The 19920-nt window shown below is 38.8% G+C and overlaps 2 protein-coding genes across 3 annotated transcripts in view; one reads left to right on the top strand and one right to left on the bottom strand.

Moving 5' to 3' along the window:
* Nucleotides 1-11368, top strand: part of n4bp3 (NEDD4 binding protein 3) — a 28172-nt gene extending 16804 nt beyond the window's left edge. For both annotated transcript variants that reach the window (XM_024283994.2, XM_024283995.2), the window contains exons 2-10: nt 3494-3774; nt 3848-3992; nt 5075-5287; nt 5812-5933; nt 6015-6207; nt 6281-6373; nt 6441-6692; nt 7614-7866; nt 8150-11368. In XM_024283994.2, coding sequence (XP_024139762.1) covers nt 3527-3774; nt 3848-3992; nt 5075-5287; nt 5812-5933; nt 6015-6207; nt 6281-6373; nt 6441-6692; nt 7614-7866; nt 8150-8484 — 1854 coding nt within the window. In that variant the 5' untranslated portion in view covers nt 3494-3526 and the 3' untranslated portion in view covers nt 8485-11368. The remainder of the gene's footprint in view (nt 1-3493; nt 3775-3847; nt 3993-5074; nt 5288-5811; nt 5934-6014; nt 6208-6280; nt 6374-6440; nt 6693-7613; nt 7867-8149) is intronic.
* On the bottom strand, nt 10303-17218 carry rmnd5b (required for meiotic nuclear division 5 homolog B). The gene is made up of 10 exons (XM_024283842.2): nt 17072-17218; nt 14992-15165; nt 14681-14823; nt 14467-14604; nt 14002-14102; nt 13755-13921; nt 13441-13606; nt 13204-13306; nt 12962-13116; nt 10303-11791 (listed from the first exon to the last, which is right to left on the bottom strand). Exons 2-10 carry the CDS (start codon nt 15128-15130, stop codon nt 11728-11730), a joined length of 1176 nt encoding a protein of 391 aa, XP_024139610.1. The 5' UTR covers nt 15131-15165; nt 17072-17218; the 3' UTR covers nt 10303-11727.
* Nucleotides 17219-19920: the final 2702 nt, after the last annotated feature.

The following is a 19920-nucleotide window of genomic DNA, read 5'->3' as shown; positions in this document are numbered from 1 at the left end:
GGTTTACTTGAGCTCATAAAAAGCAAGGCATCTATTGAGAACAGGCCTTTTCTTCCAGTCCCATGAGGGTTGCGGATGCAGCTCTGAAGGATTTTTTTTTTTTTCCCCTCCTATCCGGCCTTAAAGACTTTGCTTCGGCTTACTCATCCTTAGCTCCATTTCCTGTCAGGCATCGATTGGTCTCTAATGGATCTTTTTTTAGATATTAGATGCAAATTTGACCAAGAACTGCAGCCTAAAGCATTGCGTCAGACCTTGACCATTCATCTTGACACACCTAAGGTTCATCGATGATGTCTGACACTTTCTCCGACTCAGACATATTTGTGTTTCTATGATTAGGCAAACACATGAACAATCTCAGCCATTTTCTCTCTGCTACCCAAACTTGTTTCTTCTTCCTTTTTTTTCAATCACAAGCAGGGTGCTTTCGTGGGAAGTTTAGAATTGGGGGAAATAGTAGCTAATGAATATAAACATGAGCAGCTTGGCCCGCTTTGATGTCATCCTGGCTGAGAGCTGTGAATGGAGTGGGCTGAGGCTGAACTGCTCTCTGCCCATTTTAACAATTTACATAATTGTTATAACTGTCCAGTTAAGCACAGAATGGCCCTTTTATTATTATTGTGGATTTTATTTGATGCATGAGTGCCGGCTTTTTCCTGCACAAAACCAGGAAATTTGCTATGGTAGAGATGAGGTCAAAGAAAAAAAATATTCACCATTAAGTTGGAATGAATGAACAGTTAAGTAAATGTAAGGAAAGCGGAACGGTGGAAGGATTGAGAGACTGATTTTAACCCTCTGTCACATGTATCAATCATGACCTTTCTAAAGGCGTTAATAGATTTTAGTTTTGTTCCTAAACTAAGATCTTCTGAACTTTTTTGGGTCACGGGGCTGCTGGTGGCAATCCAGCTACAATTGGGCAAAGACAGAATACACCTTCAACAGGTCACCTTCACGTCTAGGGGAAATTTAGAGTCACTAAATAACCTATGAAGCATATTTTTGGACTGTGGGAGGAAGATAGAGAAAACTCATACAAGCACAGGGAGAACATGCAAACTCCACACAGAAAAGTCCAGACCAGGATTTGAACCAAGGGCTTTTTGCCCTACACCAACTTAAAGTTTAATTTAATTTTATTTCAAAAGGTTTAAAAAAATGCAGCACAGATTGCATCAAAAATGTAAATAAGCACAAAGAAAACATAAAAATGTAATTAAAAAATGGGTTCCACACCAATGTTTTTATATTTATATTCGACAGTAAAAGGAGAAAAAGGATGACGGCGCACCGAAATGATAGAAAATGTCACGTTTGTCTTGAGTTTCTTGCATTTTTAATTCAAGTAAATCTTAGGAGGATTTTATTCGAGACTGTATTTTATTTTGAAGGGGAATTATATTCAGCTGCTCTCATATAAAGAAAATAATAACATTTTTATAATCAAATTATTGTAAATATTACTTTATAATATTTCATGTCCACATTAACATCAATAAGGTGTATTTCTTCTAAACAGTGAGGTGTAATTCTGCAGCTCTTGTTACCTTTTGATCAGTAAAAAGCTGTCCCAAATGGTAATTTTAGCATTAAGGGATGCAGATATCCACTCTAGAAAATGTAAAGTGCTGCCAAAAGTCTATTGGTACAGTTTCAAACAATTGGTCCACATTTAAAACACACTTTCATGGCTGTGTAATAACAGAACCAAACACTAGATGGCAGTAAGCATTTCCTTCATATTCCCTGATTAGAGTGCACCTTGCTATAATGTGGAGGTCTCCTGCTGATATTAGATTTCAAAGTCTGACTTCATCATATTATTAAAGCTTTAATAAGTCAGTCTTGTAATATTAACGCCAGATGTAACGCTAAAGTTATGTAGTAATCCTGGAAAAACATGACAATGCCGCTTATATGCTTCCTTTTAATAAATCACAAGACGTCTAGACGTCTAATCCCACAATCTGAGCACATTGCAACAATAGAACCGCCTCCCAAATCCAGAGCATTGTGTTGTCAAACAACCGGCCATCTAATCTCTAGATAGATCTGGCCTTAAATTGTGCCAGGTGACTGTGGAATGAGTCGCGAGATCAAGGCGTTTCAATGAGACTGCCAAAGTCCAGATGTCATCTTGGTTTGGATTGTGCGGTGAGAATCTTCCTAGACTCGAACAGTTCTGAAGATCATCTGGATTCATGGGGGAGAAATCTGGGTGTCGTTTACAGTCAGAAATCTTGCAATCTGCTTGTGATTCACGGTTTCGAGAGAATCTGATTACAGCTGAGAGCGAGTACGCCTAAAAACAGGGTGAGTCAGAGGGTGAAATCCATGTGAAGTTGTTGGAAAGAAGTGAAAGAGGTATGTGGGGGAATCAAAAATAATGGTGAGCCATTGTAGAAAGAAAACAAGTGGTGTGGAGCTGAAGAGGGCCACTCAGGTGGGAGTCATTTGAAAACTGGTTTAGTTTTTAAAAAGTCAATAAAAATTCTGTTTGCTTAAAAAAAATACATTTTTGCTTTAGAAGTAAGTCTCAGTACTTGATGAAAATGTAGTTCACCTTTTACTGTTTTTAAAGAAACAATCTGTTAGATCTCACTTGATCTGGTTATATAACAAGCTTATGTTATCCAAGAAAATAACCGCATTACCCTCAGAGATGTCGCCTCAAATGACCCGGTGGTGCTTATTTCTTTAACAAGCTTTATTCTGAAACATCTTTATCAAAATAAAGGTTTAAAAAGCGTTGATGAGAAAAATCACTTTTTTATTTCTAGTTACTTGTTTCCTCGTGGAGGTCAGGTCGTGCAGGGCTGTGATGTTTCATTTTCAAAGCATGTCACGCTCACCCTGCAGGCATTAACATCTGCTCATTCTAGTAAAAGAGTAAGAGGCGGAGCTTAAGTCAGGAAAGAGGAAACAAACAAACACACTGTAAAAAATATCCTCCTCTAAACAAATTTAGAAATATAGAATTTATCTTTGTTTTAAGTGAAAAATTTGCCTTAAGAATTAGTTGAATTAGTCAAACAAATATAGGTTCTGACCTTTTAAGACTAAATGTAATTTTGAAATTAAACTCATATTTTAGGTATTATGCTCTGATAAATGAAAATATGTATTAAAATAAGCCTTAAAAAGGCATATATCCTTAAAGTAGGTACATTTGCTTTTACTTTTTCCAAAAATATATATTTTAAGCACTATAACAGTCCAAAAATCTTTTTTTAGACAAAAAAGGTTAAAATTACTCATTTAAAATTAATTTTCAATTTTTATTTTTTTTCTTGCAAGAAAGAAAATAAGACAATTTTCTTAAAAAATTTTTAACATTATTTTTTTGCAGTAAAATATAAACATTTTTTTTCTTCAATTTTATAGATGTTTTTTTTTTAATTGGTGATTTATTAAATAATTAGCTTCTTATTTAAATTCATATGATAAGAGGAAAAGAAACAGCACTCTTTCTGTGTTTTTGCAGAGCTCTTTACCTCCTCTCACTGCCCTGTAATCAATGGCAACATCAGTCCAGGCTCTTCCTCTAACACGTGGGCCCAGCAAGAACTACAGCCACCCTTTCCCACCCCCGCCTCTCTCTCCACACTGCGGCATGGGAAGTGTAGGCAGTCTGGTGGAGAGGCCGGATGTGTCCCCGACCAAAGGGAGCAGAGCCGTGCCCCAGGTGAGACCCAAGCCGACCAACGGCCTCCTCAAGAAAGGCCTCACCCAGAGGGAGCTTCTCAACTACCTCAACATCACCAGGTGAGTCAACCTGCAGAGTAACAGATGCTTGTTTACAGTCTGGCTTTTTCTAAACGTGCTGCTCTGCCAACAGAAAAGAAACTAAAGGAAGCGACGGCAAGAAAGATATAATCGGTGACCGAGACGAGGACGGTTTTTATGCCAAAGTTTATAATAAAAATGGCACTGAAGTGGATCTGACAAAGAACTCACTGCCCAGTGGGGGCAAGTATGAAAAGGTGGGAACAAGATGCTTGTTGTAAAAGAAAACAGGGTTATCTCTGTATTACGGAGGTGCTTTAACCTAAAACATTTAAAACATATTTAATTCAGGCCATGACACTGATGATTGAATTGTCATTGGGTTCCATTTTACAATCTCAGTGGAGTCTTAAAGCAGGGGTCCCTAAGCTTTTTCATGTGAGGGCCACATAACTGTTTTCTTCCCTGATAGGGGGCCGGGGTCGGTTTGTAGGCTAACAAAAAAAGTGTAACAATCCCAGCCTAAACGTAAAGATGTATGGTTTTCCAGAAAACCACACATAGCGACATTTTAAATAATAATTTCTGTAATCTTCACAGAAAAAATACTGCTTAAACATTTTAAAAACAAGATATATAAAGCATTACCTGAGATAGATTAATAGCTGAAGATACTTAAATTGATAGCTAAAAACACTGAAGCTGATAGCTGAAAATGCTAAGGCTAATTGCTAGCTTAAATTTTAGTGAAGTGCCGAATTAGCCGAAAAAAAATAAAAAAATCTATGTATGATGTAGCTCAAATATTAGCTAAACTTCAAAATAGCCTAAAGCAATGAAAAAAGCTTAAATTCACCAAAACAACTACCATGTATCTAAAATATTAGCTAAACTTCAAAATAGCCTAAAGCAATGAAAAAAGCTTAAATTCACCAAAACAACTAGCATCTAGCTAAAATATTAGCTAAATGCCGATTTAGCCTAAAAAACTGGACAAACGTATAATTTAGCCAAAATTGCTAGCATGAAGCTGAAATATTAGCTAAATTCTAAATTAGCCTTAAAAACAAACAAAAACTCAATTTGCCAAATGAGTTAGCATGTGCCTGAAATATTAGCTAAATGACGAATAAGTCTAAAAAACTGGAAAAATGTCTAATTTAGCCAAAACAGTTTGGGGGGTCGGAACAAATGTGGAGGAGGGCAGAATCCGGCCCACGGGCCCGAGTGTGGGGACCCCTGTCTTAAAGCATAATACCAAAGCCCAGAAGGCTGAATCCAACATAAATCAGATTTTTATTAATATATTTTTATATTCTTGATTTTTTTGTCTACTTAGCTGCGCTTCAGGTCTTCTGCCTTCAAGCCTGTCCCCCCAAAAAACTTCAGCTCCATGCAGAACCTGTATCCCTCTTCCAAGTTGGAGGATTTGGATCACAGCCTTTCAAACGGGTTGCACCGAGCGTATGGCCAAGTTCCAAAAGCTGTGTCAAGCTCTTCTTCTTCCTCCTCTCCCTCCCGTTATGGTGGCCCGACATCTGCTGGCAACAAAGTGAGTCCAGCCCTAAAGATCCACTCCCATGAAAATTATGTTTTTGGTGTTTTTAACTCGTTGGTGTTCCATTTTTAGGATGTTGGAGGACATATATAAAGAAAATTAAGCACAAAATTGAATTTCAGAGTATTTGTTTATTGAATTTAGGCCCGTAAATCGCAACATCAGTCATTGCAAATGACGGTGTAATGAACTCCTGCCGCTCTGCTGAAACTTTGTCCAAGAAAACGACACAAGTTTTTTGATTTTGCCTAAAAACTACATAATTATGATTTTAAAAAACACTTGGGATGCTTTTACAATAAGTCAAAAGATAATTGGAGTGGGACTTCCTGAATTTGTCAACAAAACCAGATATTTTTTGCAGCTTTTTTACCATTAAACTTAGTAAAAAGATGAGCTGTTTGTTAAAAAAAAAACAGCATATTAGAATTGTGTGAATTTAAAGTTATTTTTGGCCATAATTTAGTGTTAAATCGAGTTGCCCCTCCATCTTAACATGTGTATACCTGTTTATACAGGCTCTTTCCTCAGTGCGTGTCACGAGCCAAGAGGAGGATAATCTCTCGGACTCGGGTCATAACTCCATGAGCAGCCTGCCGCCGTACCCCCCTCTGTCCCGTCCAAACCTGTCTCACATCAGGTTTGTTTCCGCTCCAATTTGTTTATTAGTTTATTTTGTTTGTGCTGTTGTTGGTAACTTTTTGCAATTTTTGGACTAAAGTGCATCTATGGGTCATATCAACACCATCGGCTCCCTGGATCGTACCCTGAGCCCAAAGGTTGTCAGAATGGGGGGCGGTGCTGCCGGGGAGATGGCGTGTCAAAGCATGGCGACCCTGAACCGTCTGACTCCCTATGGAGGGGAGGCTCCACCTCCGTACGAATGGACGCTTTCCGTCTCCATGGAGGACGTGGTGAGTCCCCAGCAGACAAATGAACAACCTGCATGTCGGCAGTCCGAGTCATTTATGCTTCTCCTTTTTCCAGGTGCGAGATCTAGAGGAGCGCCTGGTGGAGAAGGAGCACGAGCTGAAGCAGATGAAAAGAAACCTGGATGAGAGTGAAGGGGCCATTGCTCAGGTGAGTCCTGTTGTTCATTCGCCTTTCCCTGGAGCTGCTGTGATCCTCACCTGTTCGACACTTTCAGGTCTTTGAGGGGAAACAGCGTCTGTGGGAGAAGGAGATGGAGGACCTCAAGCGCTTGTATGCCACAAAGCTGCGGCAGATCTCCCAGCATGCCCAGCGTTCTCAGCGCAGCTTACAGCTGCAGCTGTTCAAGGCCCAGCAGGAGAAAACTCGACTGCAGGAGGAGCTGGACGACTTGAAAAAGGACAAGAGCCGCGAGGGAGCAACCTTGTCAAAGCCAACTAGTCCCACCCTGGAGGAGACACAGTGGGAGGTACGGCCTTGAAACCACGTGACAGAGATGTAAGACTCAAAAGAGGGATTCGTTTTCAGTAACAAGTCAGAGAAGGAGAATCGTGGGAAGGTGGGAGTGTGGATGAAGGCTGCTTTGAGATGTTTTCATCCAACACTTCGGTAGAGATCAAACTGTGAAAAACAGCAGTGAAGGTGAGGATTTTAACATTGCAGCTCTGATGACATCAAGACTGCATCCGGTTTTCAGTCTGCAAAACTGGGTTGTTTGTTTAAAGACCCACTCTATATCTATTTTCAAGGCATTCACATTGGTATTTTATTAATTAATAAAATAAAAACAATAGTTTATGCAGAGTTCAACAGCGTTGCCTCCCTTCCTCTCCCCTCACTGAGAGCTCTCTGTTCACAGCCCCTCACATATCCAACCATAAATTACCAGTGCAGCAAAAGTGGCGAGGAATATTGGAGCTTACCAGCAGTATTTTTTTCATCTTCTCCTGATTCACAACAATTTTAATAAATAAATACTCAGAGATTCAATTTTAGGCTTAATTTATGTCCCCCATCATGAGAAAAATGAACATGTTAAAAACACAATTTTCCTTGAAGATATATATCTATTTTTCATAGACAAATACTACACAACTTTATACAAATTGTGAAAAGGGACCAGAAAAATACAAACTTTTGATATATTTGACCTCATAATTTTATATATGTAAATAATAAAGACAAGTAATTTATATATATTAGGCCCACTTTTAGAATGTGTTTTCTAAAGGAATAATTCTATCTTACTGAGTGTTTCTCAATGAGTTGTTATATTGAGAGAATATATAAATACGACTAAAACTGCATTTTTTTTTTTATTTTTGCATGCAAAAATTAGGGATATTTTTCACCCCTAAATTGTCTGATTGCTCCTGGTTGTGTGCCACAGGTTTGCCAGAAGTCAGGGGAGATCTCCTTGCTAAAGCAGCAGCTGAGGGACTCCCAGGCGGAGGTGACCCACAAGCTGAGCGAGATCTTCCAGCTGAAGACGCAACTCAGGGAAACCAGAACAGAGATGCGCAACAAGGAAGCCCAAATCGACGCTCTGAGGCTCATTCTGCAGGGCTCTCAGAGGGGCAGGAGTGCCTCCTCCTGTGAAAACGACAAAGGATCCGTAGAGAACATCACTGCGGGGTCATCAGGTGTGTGTCTGAAGGGTTTCCCTTTTTTGGATCTATAAAAAAGAGAGATAGCTCGGTTTTCTCTTCAGATCTCTTTAAATGGGTCTCTTCACAAATAGCTTGTCCAGCCTTCTGTGAGTTATGATGTTTCCACTTTTAGACCCAAAATCAGGTTAGTTGAGGAACCAGGTCAGGAGCGCTGCGCTCAGAGCCTTTGACAGAAGCCAGTGTCTTGAATAAAACATCCTCTCTAGGGTTTCCTTGTGCCTGGAGCTGAAATCATACAAAACTTTTCCCCTCACAGAAGAGCGTCTGCGTGCAGAGCTCCTGCTGGAGCGCCGGCAGAGCGAGGCCCAGGCCATGGCCTTCGACGAGGAGCGCCACACGTGGCAGACGGAAAAGGACAAAGTCATCCGCTACCAGAAGGAGCTGCAGGCCAGCTACCTGGAGATGTACCACCGCAGCGACGCCCTCGAGAGGGAACTGCGACAGCTCAGAGCCAGGGGAGCGCCGAGCAAGGACGAGACTTCGAAAAAGGAAGCAGCTCAGCCGAGGAGTGACGCGGCAGACCAAGAACACGTGGACACGCCTTCATCGAGTCTGCCGTGGATAGACCGGATTGAGTCGTCGGAAATTTGAATGACTTGTTTGCAATGCAAACGCTTCCTCTGAAGCATGACACGTGTTGAAGAACGAGTCAAAGACATGCAAGAGTTAAGTTGAATAGGATTCATTAAGATTATTTACATGTTCAACATTTTTCTAGGTTAAAAAAACAAATTCGCTCACTCAGACTTTGAGAGTTCATGAAAAAAGTTCTTATCAGAAATAGTGCAATGCGCCCTTAAATTGAGGTGAGATGTGGAACACGTTAAAACCCCAAAAGATCTTGGGAATTTTGACTAAATTCATTTTTTTTCTTAATGTTCTGAGGTTTTACCAAACTCCATCTGATATCTTCTGGATTTCCACAGATTCCCATCTGTTCTCCCTTTCCTGGAACCTTGTTCATTGTGCAATGCCTCTATTGTGCAGACTTTACCTGGACCAGAACACAACAGACCTTCAACAGAAAACGGCCTGCGTGAATAATTCTGTAAATGACCAAATGGAGGATTTTTGAGCAACAGATACGTCTTTGTGGTTTAACATCCTCTCAGCTCCAGATGAGTTTGTGACGCGCTTGTGGTTTCCTGGAAGAAAACTCCATGTATTTTTGTACAGAACTACTGTTTTTATCCAAGTGGAGCTCCAGTGTTTATATTCTTTGATTTAATGTGAATTTTCAACCATTTACAGGATAATTCCAGTAGATTTTGAAGGAGAAAAGCGGCACGAGCCGCTTTTCTCCTTCAAAATCTACTGGAATTATCCTGCAAATAGTTTAAAAAGTTACAAAATGTTAAAGATGTTTTGTTTAAACTTCACAGGCGACACCTCAGGTGTTGAAGTGTCTGTTTTCCATCCACGCCGTTGCCTAAATCAACATACTTCCATATAGTTCAGGAAAAGCAATCTTCAGTGGTTAAAAAGAAAAATGTTTGCCCTGCTTATTGGTGTGAAAAGCTATTATTATTATTATAGAAACATTCACAAACCAGCTGTCTATTGACCTTTCAACATACTGTGACTCCTGTCTTTCAAGTGGATTAAATATGTACAGGAAGCGTCTTGCATTGGTGTTGTTTTAATCGGAAAAATTGGGATTTTTAAGCTAGAAGCTAAAATATTAGTTCTAACTTAGAATAAGGTCACTTTAGAAAAAAACAGAGCATCCCTTTGGAGGTCCATGTGTCCCACTCCACCGTAACTAGGTTTCCTCAGAGTGGACACAAAAATGATAGCTCAAAATGCAAGTTTTTTGTTTGGTTCTGGGTCATAATCTGAGCAGAAATGAGCTAAGCTGACTCACATGGCCCTTACCTTGGCATTTAACACATTATATAAACTGGGGCTTAATATAACTGCAGAGTTCCAGAGAGGGTGAGTGATTTACTGAAGTGGGATGAGAAAACTGTTATCTCACATCGCACTCTGTGGGAGTGTTGCTGCGCTGAATTCCATCCGTTCTGTTTATCCTAAGAATTAACACCAGCGCTCTGACATTAGTGAATAAATTATAGATTAAAAAAAAAAAGAAAATTATTTGCTTTTCAAATGGTTTACCTTAAAAAAAAGTAAAAGGAAAACGCAGCACCAGCGCCATCAAGTGGCAACACAAGAGATCTTCTTTGCAAATCCCTAAAAGAAACCTCCAGAAGTGAGTATAAATTTTAACTTTAATATTAGATGCAGGGATATGAAATATGTTAGAGGATAAATATGTACAATAAAAGCTGCATGACACACCCAAAAAAAAAATAAAAAAAGGGGGGGAAATTCAAGGAAGTGATAAGAACAAAGCGGCCACCGAAGAAGCAACGAACGATTGTCAACGAAAGAGAAAGCTCTGTGAGATAGCAAACAAAAACAGGTCATTTATTTATTTATTTCCTTTAAAACCAATCGAAAGGCTCAATTCACTGAAAACTGTAACATTGCATCATCGGGGTGAGCTATGCTGGTGCGGGGCCTTGTTGAAGAAAACTGCCTCAGCGGAACGTGAGGTGACATCAACATTTCCAAAGGAGACCTTCAGTAGAAAACCTGACTACACATGCTGAAGTGTTCCTTCACATAAGAGGGTGCTGCAACAAATGAGCTGCTTTTAGTTCTCCTAGCAACGTACAGCTTTAATAGTTAACCGCTGACCTGTACCCTGAGGAAATGTCTGGATTTTACTCAAATAAAATCAAAGCTTATACAGCAGAGGCATTTTTTTTAAGTATATATGAAACGACAGCAACAATGACCATTAGACTTTTCCCATACACAAGTAAAGCTTTGTCACAAGCCCAAAGTCACCGCAACTCATATAGTAAGGCGGCCACCACACCGGTTTACATCTCCAAATCACACGGCGTGCTAGCTTAGCATACACGGACTGAAGCAACTTCACAAGTAACGCGACCTCTTGAGTCCTCGTTTCTCAGACTAGTGTTGGTTACGCATGTCGGTGCAGAATTTTACAATTTTATACGCAGGTGGGTGCGATGGAGAACGGAACACATTTCACAGCAGTATATATGTTTTTGTCACTTTTCTCAAGTACATACATAGAACTAGACAAATGGCTTTTATAATGGAGAGGGAGGGGTTGCTGGTGCAGTCAATCACAGAGAAAGAAAAGTAAAAAGCTGTTCCACCACACGTGGCGTTTGTTCTGCTGATCTGACAGACGCATCAGCTGAAAGAGACTCAAGCTACGGGAGGTCTTTATTTAAAAAAAATTAAGGATTACAATCTAAAGTTCAGTTCAAGAAACACCTCCATTCCCCTCAAACAGAAACCCTTGAATGATTCTCAGCAGGTTTTCCTGGGTAAAACTTAAATTAACTACCACTCTGAAAACAGTATCTGAAAAATCCATCTCCACTCACAACATAACCACTCAGCTTTTTTCTGCCGAGAAAAGAAACTAAAATAATAAAAGAAAAAAAAACTAGCTGAATAAAGCTGAGGAACAAACACCAGAAAGTGTTACATACTTGAAATATAAGATTATAACTCTGCAGGCCTTTGCAAATTCATTTCATTTTTTTTTTAAGAGGTGCTTCTTTGTAAAGACATTCCCCCAGACTCTCCACTCTACTGCAGGCTGCTGCAGGACCATCCATGCTGTAAATTACACAAAGTTGGAGGGGTCCAAAGCTGTCCAGAGGAGCACTTAATGTTTACAAGGTCAGGCCAGGAGATGAGGGGCAGAGGACAGGGCCAGAGCAAAGACTCCTGGAAATGCATAGAGCTCCAGGTCACTTCTTCCCTTATGGTAAGTCCGTGGTATCAAAAGTAAATCTGCTTGGCGTGTGACGGATTCTGCTCCATGGGACAGTACGGGCATTTCAACCTGGGGATGAGGAGAGCAGAAACAAAATGTTTACTCACTTCCATTCAGTAGAGTGAGCTATAAATCATAATTTGACAGTCTAGTAGCGCACGACTTGAATGGCGCCACACGAATTGGACGGCATGGCCAGAGTTCGAATATCTACATTTTGTCAGGTCGCCGCGTCCCATCTTCCAATTTGGAACTAAACTTTAGGCATGTGACGATTTCAGTGACTCAATCAGCATGTAAAATACTAATCCAATGCGAGTGTTTTTGTCCTAAATTTCCATCGATTTCCTTAATAAATGGGGCTGTGGGGTTGTCAGAGCTCGTCCCGGCTACTGTTGGTTGAAGGGGGGATACACTCTGACAGGTCGCCAGCTTTCGCACCTGCGGCGGCTCTCTGGCCAGCGGAGCTCGCTCGCTCGATATACTGTGGTGTGCGAGGCCTACCGGCTCTGGCCTCCTTAACTTTTTGATATTTTACTTATTTTAAATCCAGACAAAAAAAAAAAAAAAAGTTCTACTAATTTTTTTTTTCCTCTTAGCTTAATGCGAGACAGTGAGCCTTTAAACTCAGTCACAGAGACACAGAAACACAGTGGAAGCAGCTGTCATAGAAAACATAGCCCTCAGAGTGAGAGTGAACTAGATCCTGGAATCTCAGAATGACATCATTAACATGTAGACCTATAACCAATGTTTTTGTAGAACTATTCACAATAAATAAACCTGATTTTTCAACATCGTCCATGTGTTTCATACATTCTAAGTGAGATATTACAGACACCGCTCATGTAGAGATCATGCTAAAAACATTAGCTGGTAGCTCCTCCCACATGCGACCGCTGAATCAGGCTCAGGGGAGCGGGAAGCTGCAAATTCACCACGCAGGGAAAGAAGGGCGGCCGATAAGTCTTCATCCATTTATGCAATTAATGTAGTTCTCAGTGGAGAAAAGGGGCTTCGCACCAAAATGCAACACTTCACATCTGGATTTCATATCGGTGCAAAACGGATAGGAAAAGTCAATTTTCTCCGAGTCAGAATCAGCTGATTCACTGTTAAAGATTTACAGTGTGTCAAAGAACTTGAGTTATTTAGTTGTCTCCAGTGACATTCCTGGTGTGAAAGGGTTAAGCGGAATGTTCATAACTTATGTAAAAATATGCTGTTTTGTTGACTTACTTCCCCGCATTGGTGAGTTTGTTGAGGGCATCTCTGGAGATGACGTGGCCACAGATGAGCTTCATGGGCGGGTTGCTTTCCGAGGTCTGCTGTCGAAGAATCGGGCAGGCGAACACAGAGTGGTACCAGCATTTCTTCCCCAAGTCGATTTCAATCTAAGAGTAAAGAATTAATAATTATCAGCCCAGATGAAATGAAAGCAGAAAAGGAAGACATTAGTGTTTTGTTTTTTGAGCACGTACCGGCAGCTCGTCTTTGTGGGTCCAGACTCCACTGCACTGTCGCTGCTCAATCACCTGTTTGATGTTCATCAACACTGGCAAGGCCATGCACCCTGATGCAAAACTGAAAGATGGGGAAATTACTCTGGAATGTTGTGATATTTTTCTGAACAAAAAAAATCTAAATTCTTTATTATTAGTAGGCTGAGAGATTAAGGACAGAAAAATCAAAAGTAAAGTTCTGTTTGCCGCTCCTACCTAACACTTAGGGGAGACTCTACAGAGAGGCCCAGTAAAGCGCAGGCATCTCTGGTAAAGATGTTGCAGATCTCGGCCCACTGATTTGTCTCAAGCAAACTGCGATACGGTGAGTTCTCGATACCATGACGCAAATAAACCAAACTACCCATCAAGATCTGGATATCTGCAAATCAAAAAGAAGAAAACAACCAACTCGCATTTTGGTCATATTAAATTTTCCTAAAAACATTGATTCCATCTGAACTGAAAAAAATGAATACAATCTTTTTCTACGGAAGTAAGCTGTGGCATTAAGAATTTATATTACAGACCTCTCTGGTGCTGAGAAGCAAAGGGTTGGAAGTGTCTGGCATACTGCAGAGCCTGCATTTGGTTACCGATTCCTCCACTGAGCAGACTTATGAAGTACAAGCGGTGCAACTTGAACTCTAAACTGCTGTTGAGGTCCAGAAGGCGCTGGCGATTTGTAACGGCCCATCTGAGGAAACAAACTGGGCGATTAGAGGCGTCAAAAGACAATGCAAACAAAAAGTTGTTAAAATAAATAAAACAACGTACTCTAATGCTGGCCTGAGGTCCTGCATTCGCAGAGCTTCAAGGATCCTGTTTAGTTCCAGAAAAGGTTGCTTCATACTCATGTCAATAACTACACCAGACTCCTGGAAAATGGAGCAAAGAATAAATAATAAAATATTATTGACATTGTTATTGAAAATGTAAAATGATTATCCTAATTTGTTTTTAAAGACCCATTCTGGTGAAAATCTTGTCTTTGGTGTTTTTAACATTTTCTTTGAAGCATTTCCTCATGATGGAGGATATGTATAAAATAATTTAAGAACCATTTTACAACATATACAGATATAGCTGTAGTGGGATATAAACAAACTCTTCTGGGCAACTATATTTGACATAAAAAAAACAAATACTTATAGATTGTTTTTTTTCTTCTTATCCTTAAAAAAATCATAAAACAGTTCCTGCAAAACCAGAGCGGTTGTTTGCAAAGCAATATTTACTTACCTGACAAAGGTCCTCTGCAACGCTGAGCATGCCTTGTCTGTACAGATGCTCCACAATGGTCTCGCTCAGGTATTTCTGTCTTTCTGGGGTGTCCCACACTGTTTCTGCCACCACTGCACTGATTTCTGCATCAAAATTCTACCAACAAGTATGCCACAGGTGAGACAGGCTAATCCACATATTCAGCTATTTTGCAGAAGACAATGTTTTGTACCCTGTCGATGGCTTTGCCAACTTTCGACACACTGCCATGGATGTCTTTATGTCGAGAGGCTAGCATCTGCACCGTTTCCTTGATATTTTTACAACACTGGGCCATAGTCTGGGATAGGACTGATAGGTCTGCATCTTGAACTCCTATTGGGCAGATTGAACAAAAGAAATCTGCATTATTCATGTCAACAAAATCGTATATACAACCAGTAGTATAGCGGAAAAAACACAATTTATTCCTCTATCTGGAACTAATTTTATTTAGTCTAGTATACTAATTAGGTTTACGTGGGGCACAGTCAAATTCATTACCAAAAGCAACTAGTTGAGCTCGTATGTCACAGACGCTGCGCAGTAGTTCATCTAGCCTCTCCTCAGACTGGTGGCCGTATGTCACGAAGCGATGCAGCACCTTCTCCAGTTCCCGCTCCACACAGAGACACTGTTCCATGGCTCAGACTGGAACAATTGCACACAACAAAAAACCTGGAAGTAATACAAGAACACAACAATTCATTTTTATTTTTTCAAAAAGGGAAAAAAAAATAGATTTTGTACAATTCATGTGTTTGTATTTGCTTCAAAAACTTTTTTTCATCTTAAAGTAGCATTTTAAACTGGTAAAAAATGGCACATTAAGCCAGGGGTCTCCAAACTACCAGATCCAGCCCGCCTCCACATTTGGCCTGGCCCCCAAAACACCGGAAAAGCATCATTTTTTTTCCTCTCAATCTGGCCGATCAAAACCCACATAGAAGAAGATACTTTTATTACAGACTCAAGGTCCATTTGCCACAAAGACACAACAGATAAAATACTTAAAAGCAATAAAAGAATGTACATATATATATATAATAAAAAAATGTAAAAAATAAAATAAATAAAAAGAGACACTATGATAAAAGTATAAGAACCAATAAAAACAATGACATAAAATAGACTTAGAAAATTAAAAACTTAAAAAGTTCAAAAGAGACGACCATACCAAAACCTCCAGATTGAGGACTGGTATTTAAAAGTGCTGTATTTCACATTGGTGAGAGTTAAAATGTTTTTGTTTATTTGACATAGAACGTGACTTTTTTATTAAACCCTTCTGCAATCTGAACTATGAAAGGAGAGGATTGACTATTTATTGTTTTAATTTTTTGTTTGTTTGTTTTTTCTGTGAAGATTACAGAAATTAATTATTTAAAATTTGGCTATCTGTGCCTTTCTGGAAACCACAAATGTTTACGTTTAGGCTGCGATTGCTAAACTTTTTCTGTTAGCCTATAAACTGACTCCAGCCCCCCATCAGAGGAGAAAACTGTTATATGGCCCTCACAAAAAAAAAAATAGGGACCCCTACTTTAAACAGACAGCAAAAACATTTTTGAAATGTTTTTTTTCTGTTCTCCAAGAGTGTTGTATTTTTGTAAAGTTCTAAAAATTGCAAGAATTAAAAAAAAAAAAAGTGTGGTAAACAAATAAATATTCTTTGTGCTGGTTGGGGTGTTACTGAACAAAAAAATGACACTGTATTTCTTTTTTTTTTATATATTTCTTAAAAGATCTTACACTACAAGAAATTAAAAAGATTAAAAATAATATCCACAAATAAAGGAGGCAGATGAGATTAAATACTGAAAATTTTAACATTCAACAACAACCTAAAATGTTCGTATTGTCATTTTAATAACAAGGCTTGAGACATACAGAAACATCTCAGTTCTGCCTTGATTAATAGTGTATCTTGTTGTGGTCCCAACTTTTTTTTAACTATCAGGGCCTAAAAACTACAAAGCAGTCTACTTGCGGCCTGTTGTTTACTACCAAAACATCAACAACACTTGAGTAGCAATAAATACACAGATTAAAAACAGTTAATATCGTATTATATCAAGACCACTGGTGTGTTTGCAACTACAAAATGTTGCTACTCTTCTTTAGCTATATTTCGATTCATTATATTGGAGATTTTCAGTTGTAATGCACTGATTCAAAACGGAGCCAAGTAATGGTCAATCTTCCGTCAAGAGCTAACATCAGTAGCATAATTTTAAGTGATTTTTCGGGATCGGCGTTTTGTCAGTCCCCCCTAAAATGTTTTTATAATAACATATTTTTATAAACAGCAAATAATATAATTTAAATGTGAGTGATTACTGAAAAAATGAGTGCCGCAGAGCTAACATAAACAAACAGCACCACAGTCCACTTAGCTACAAAAGCTTGCTACTGCTAGATGCTAGTATTCCATGTTAGCCTGCTCCTAAATGACAAGGCCCAGAATATTGGAGAACACAATGACAACTGAATTGTCACCAACACTCTGCATTACTCCAACGAATAAAAGTCCTAACACTACTCAACTAAATGTAAAAAATATTTTTGAATCAAAAACACTCACCTACGATGCTAATTACTTAGCAAACATTAGCGTTAGCCGCTTGCCTGTTATGGCATCACTTCACTAGCTGCCGTAATGCGGAACTTCCGGTGTCGCATTGTGTACTACATGGCCTTTTCAAAATAAAACAAGCTCAGAGTTTGATTGACAGTTAGGAGCAGTAGCCGGAAGTATTGTTTTTCAGTTTAATTATATGGAGTGGTTTTGGTTTGAACATTTGCAACATCACATTTCAAACTTGTTGATTTTGTTTAGCTTTATAAGGTTTGAAAAAAAAAGACGAAGGCACTATCTTATTTTGCTTCAATATATTTAAAAACATTAGCAACATGATACACTTGCACAGCAGATGACTCAATTTAAATTGTTTTGTCTCATTAAGTTAATGATCCTGATTCTAAACCTATGATATATTTCTTAAATTACATCACAATATTTTTTTTTACTTTTTTAAATAAATCATGTGAATAAATCATATGTATTGTATTTAAAGCTTCAGAACGGTCACCGTGATCACTCTAAAAAAGTGGGCAGACTGCACATATGATTGTAACTTTATATTTTTATTTTTGCATAGCATAGTACATTTGGAATATATATATATACAATATATAATATATATATATATAGAGAGAGAGAGAGAGAGAGAGAGAGAGAGAGAGAGAGAGAGTACTATGCAGTGCTATGCTATGCAAAAATAAAAATATAAAGTTACAATATATATTAATTCTTAATTGTTCCAAAGTTTAAAAAAACAAAAAGTTCAAGATGTGGACAAAATTAATTTATTGCTTTTTTTATTGCAGTGTTTCATGATGTTCAATCATAATGTACAGCTCTATTAGCGAGAACATGATCGTGAGGGAGGTTTCTCAATTTCTGCATTCTGATGTGGTGACTGATGTATCAAGGTTGCAGTCCAAAGCTCACTGTTTCCAAGGTGCTTGTCATTCTTTCCTTATGAGTCCTGTATCAGCACACTGTACTGTGGTTACTACAAAAAAAAAAAATAGCACACTCTTTGAGTGTGAAGTTAATGTGGATTTGAAAGTTTTGTAATTAAAAAAAAAAAGATTAAATGTCAAAAGCGAGGAAAAATTCACCAAGGCCTTGAGAGATTGATTTGATTTGTCAAAATGTCAGATATTTCCTCAAATCCTGATGATATTTGATTATCTTTGAAAGAAGAAACAAAAAAAGGCTACATAAAAAACAAATTCGACTTCATTTTAAAGGACAACATTTTCCACTATTTACTAGTACATAAAAATTCAGATTTACTAAAAGATGTGCATTGGGGCAGAGGTAGAGCAGTTGACCTCTGATTGGAAAATTGCAAGTTTTGCTCCTACTCTGCGCCCAGATGTGTTGAAGTGTCCCTCACATTGCTCCTGGTGGTTATAGGTTGGCGCCAGTGTTTGGCAGTGAAGTGAATGGGACTGTGAGTTTACAGCTTTGATAGCAATTTTTTAAATTTTCACTTTTTTTCAGAATAAATCTGTGTACCAGTAATTTCGTCTTATTTGTTCAAACTTATTATGAAACCCTAATCAATTTTTTTTAAAACAAATCATCTTCACCATTACAGTATGATAGCATTTAAAAGTTTTTTTCTCATTTGACAACACTCTACCAAAATAAAAAATAAAAAAGTTCAGATTTCATAAAAAAATATAGTTGTTCACCTTTAAGCAGGCCTATTTTGAATACTTCTGGTTCAAAGTTTGTGTACCTTCCATAAAAATGACAACATTTTCAACTTAGATTTTTCCTTTATTATCCCAATGATATGACATATGAATGAAAGACTAGAGTAGAATAGAAATAGGGAGCATATCTAATCTTGCAGAACTAAAGCCAAACATCAATGAACTGTTTTACTGTAGCCTAGTGAAGCTATTATAGTAAAAACTTGAATTTGTGAAGACATCAGAATCTTTCCTTTTCGGCTGTAATTGTTGACATAAAAAGCAGGAATTTAGTTTAAAAATTCAAGTTCATGTGGCTCAATGATAAAATACTCTTTAGACATGCTTAAACAAAATGGCTTTAAATATGTCAGAGAACCTGGCCATAAAAGTTTTGCTAGGTAAGCAGGGCACAGGAGTTCATGTGACCTGACAAAGTTGGGTGCTCTGTTTTAACCTTTGACCTCTTCTCTGGAGCATTTCAAACAAGGTCATGCATGTGCAAGAGCATGGAATGGTTAATCATCTATCTCCTAGGAGCTGACTGCAGCCTCGTTTATTGAATCCAAGTGTGTGTGTGCGTACATCCAGCTCTGTTTTTCCCCACTCGCATGCCCAGGCAAAAAGCTTAACCGTCGTCTATCTGCTCTGATAATATGAGTCTATATATAGGGAAGCCCTGTGACTGAGACGGCTGGAAGTGTCAGATTCCAGGCGCACTTATCCATCCCAGCCCATTGGGCCTCTGCTGCTAACTATAAACCTACCCTCCCTCTGACGGATACCCCACCCAAACTTACTAATGACCAACCAAACCTCAGTTGCCAGAAGTAAAAAAAAAAAAAAAAAAGTCCCGGCTTCACAGTAAGCGCTTTCCCCTGCCGCCAATTTAGAGAGGCGGGGCAGCCATGGAGACAGGAATATTAAGGGATGTAAAGTGTCTGAGAACGATCCTTCTCTTTGCATTTTCTGTGCAAGTCAAGAACACATGGCCGGGGCTTCAGCATTTCGAGATTGTCTGATCTGAGTGACTCTGGCCAACAGAGCTGTGCAGAACTGTTCATCATCGGATCCAGCATTTGATCAGCTCTTGCTAACTTCAAGTGTTTTAAGGATTTAACAGACAAATTTCTGGATGAGGAGCAGAAATTGCAACTCTGC

Source organism: Oryzias melastigma, linkage group LG10 (genome assembly GCF_002922805.2).
Source record: "Oryzias melastigma strain HK-1 linkage group LG10, ASM292280v2, whole genome shotgun sequence".
Lineage (NCBI taxonomy): Eukaryota > Metazoa > Chordata > Actinopteri > Beloniformes > Adrianichthyidae > Oryzias > Oryzias melastigma.
This window is presented reverse-complemented; position numbering and strand designations above follow the sequence as displayed.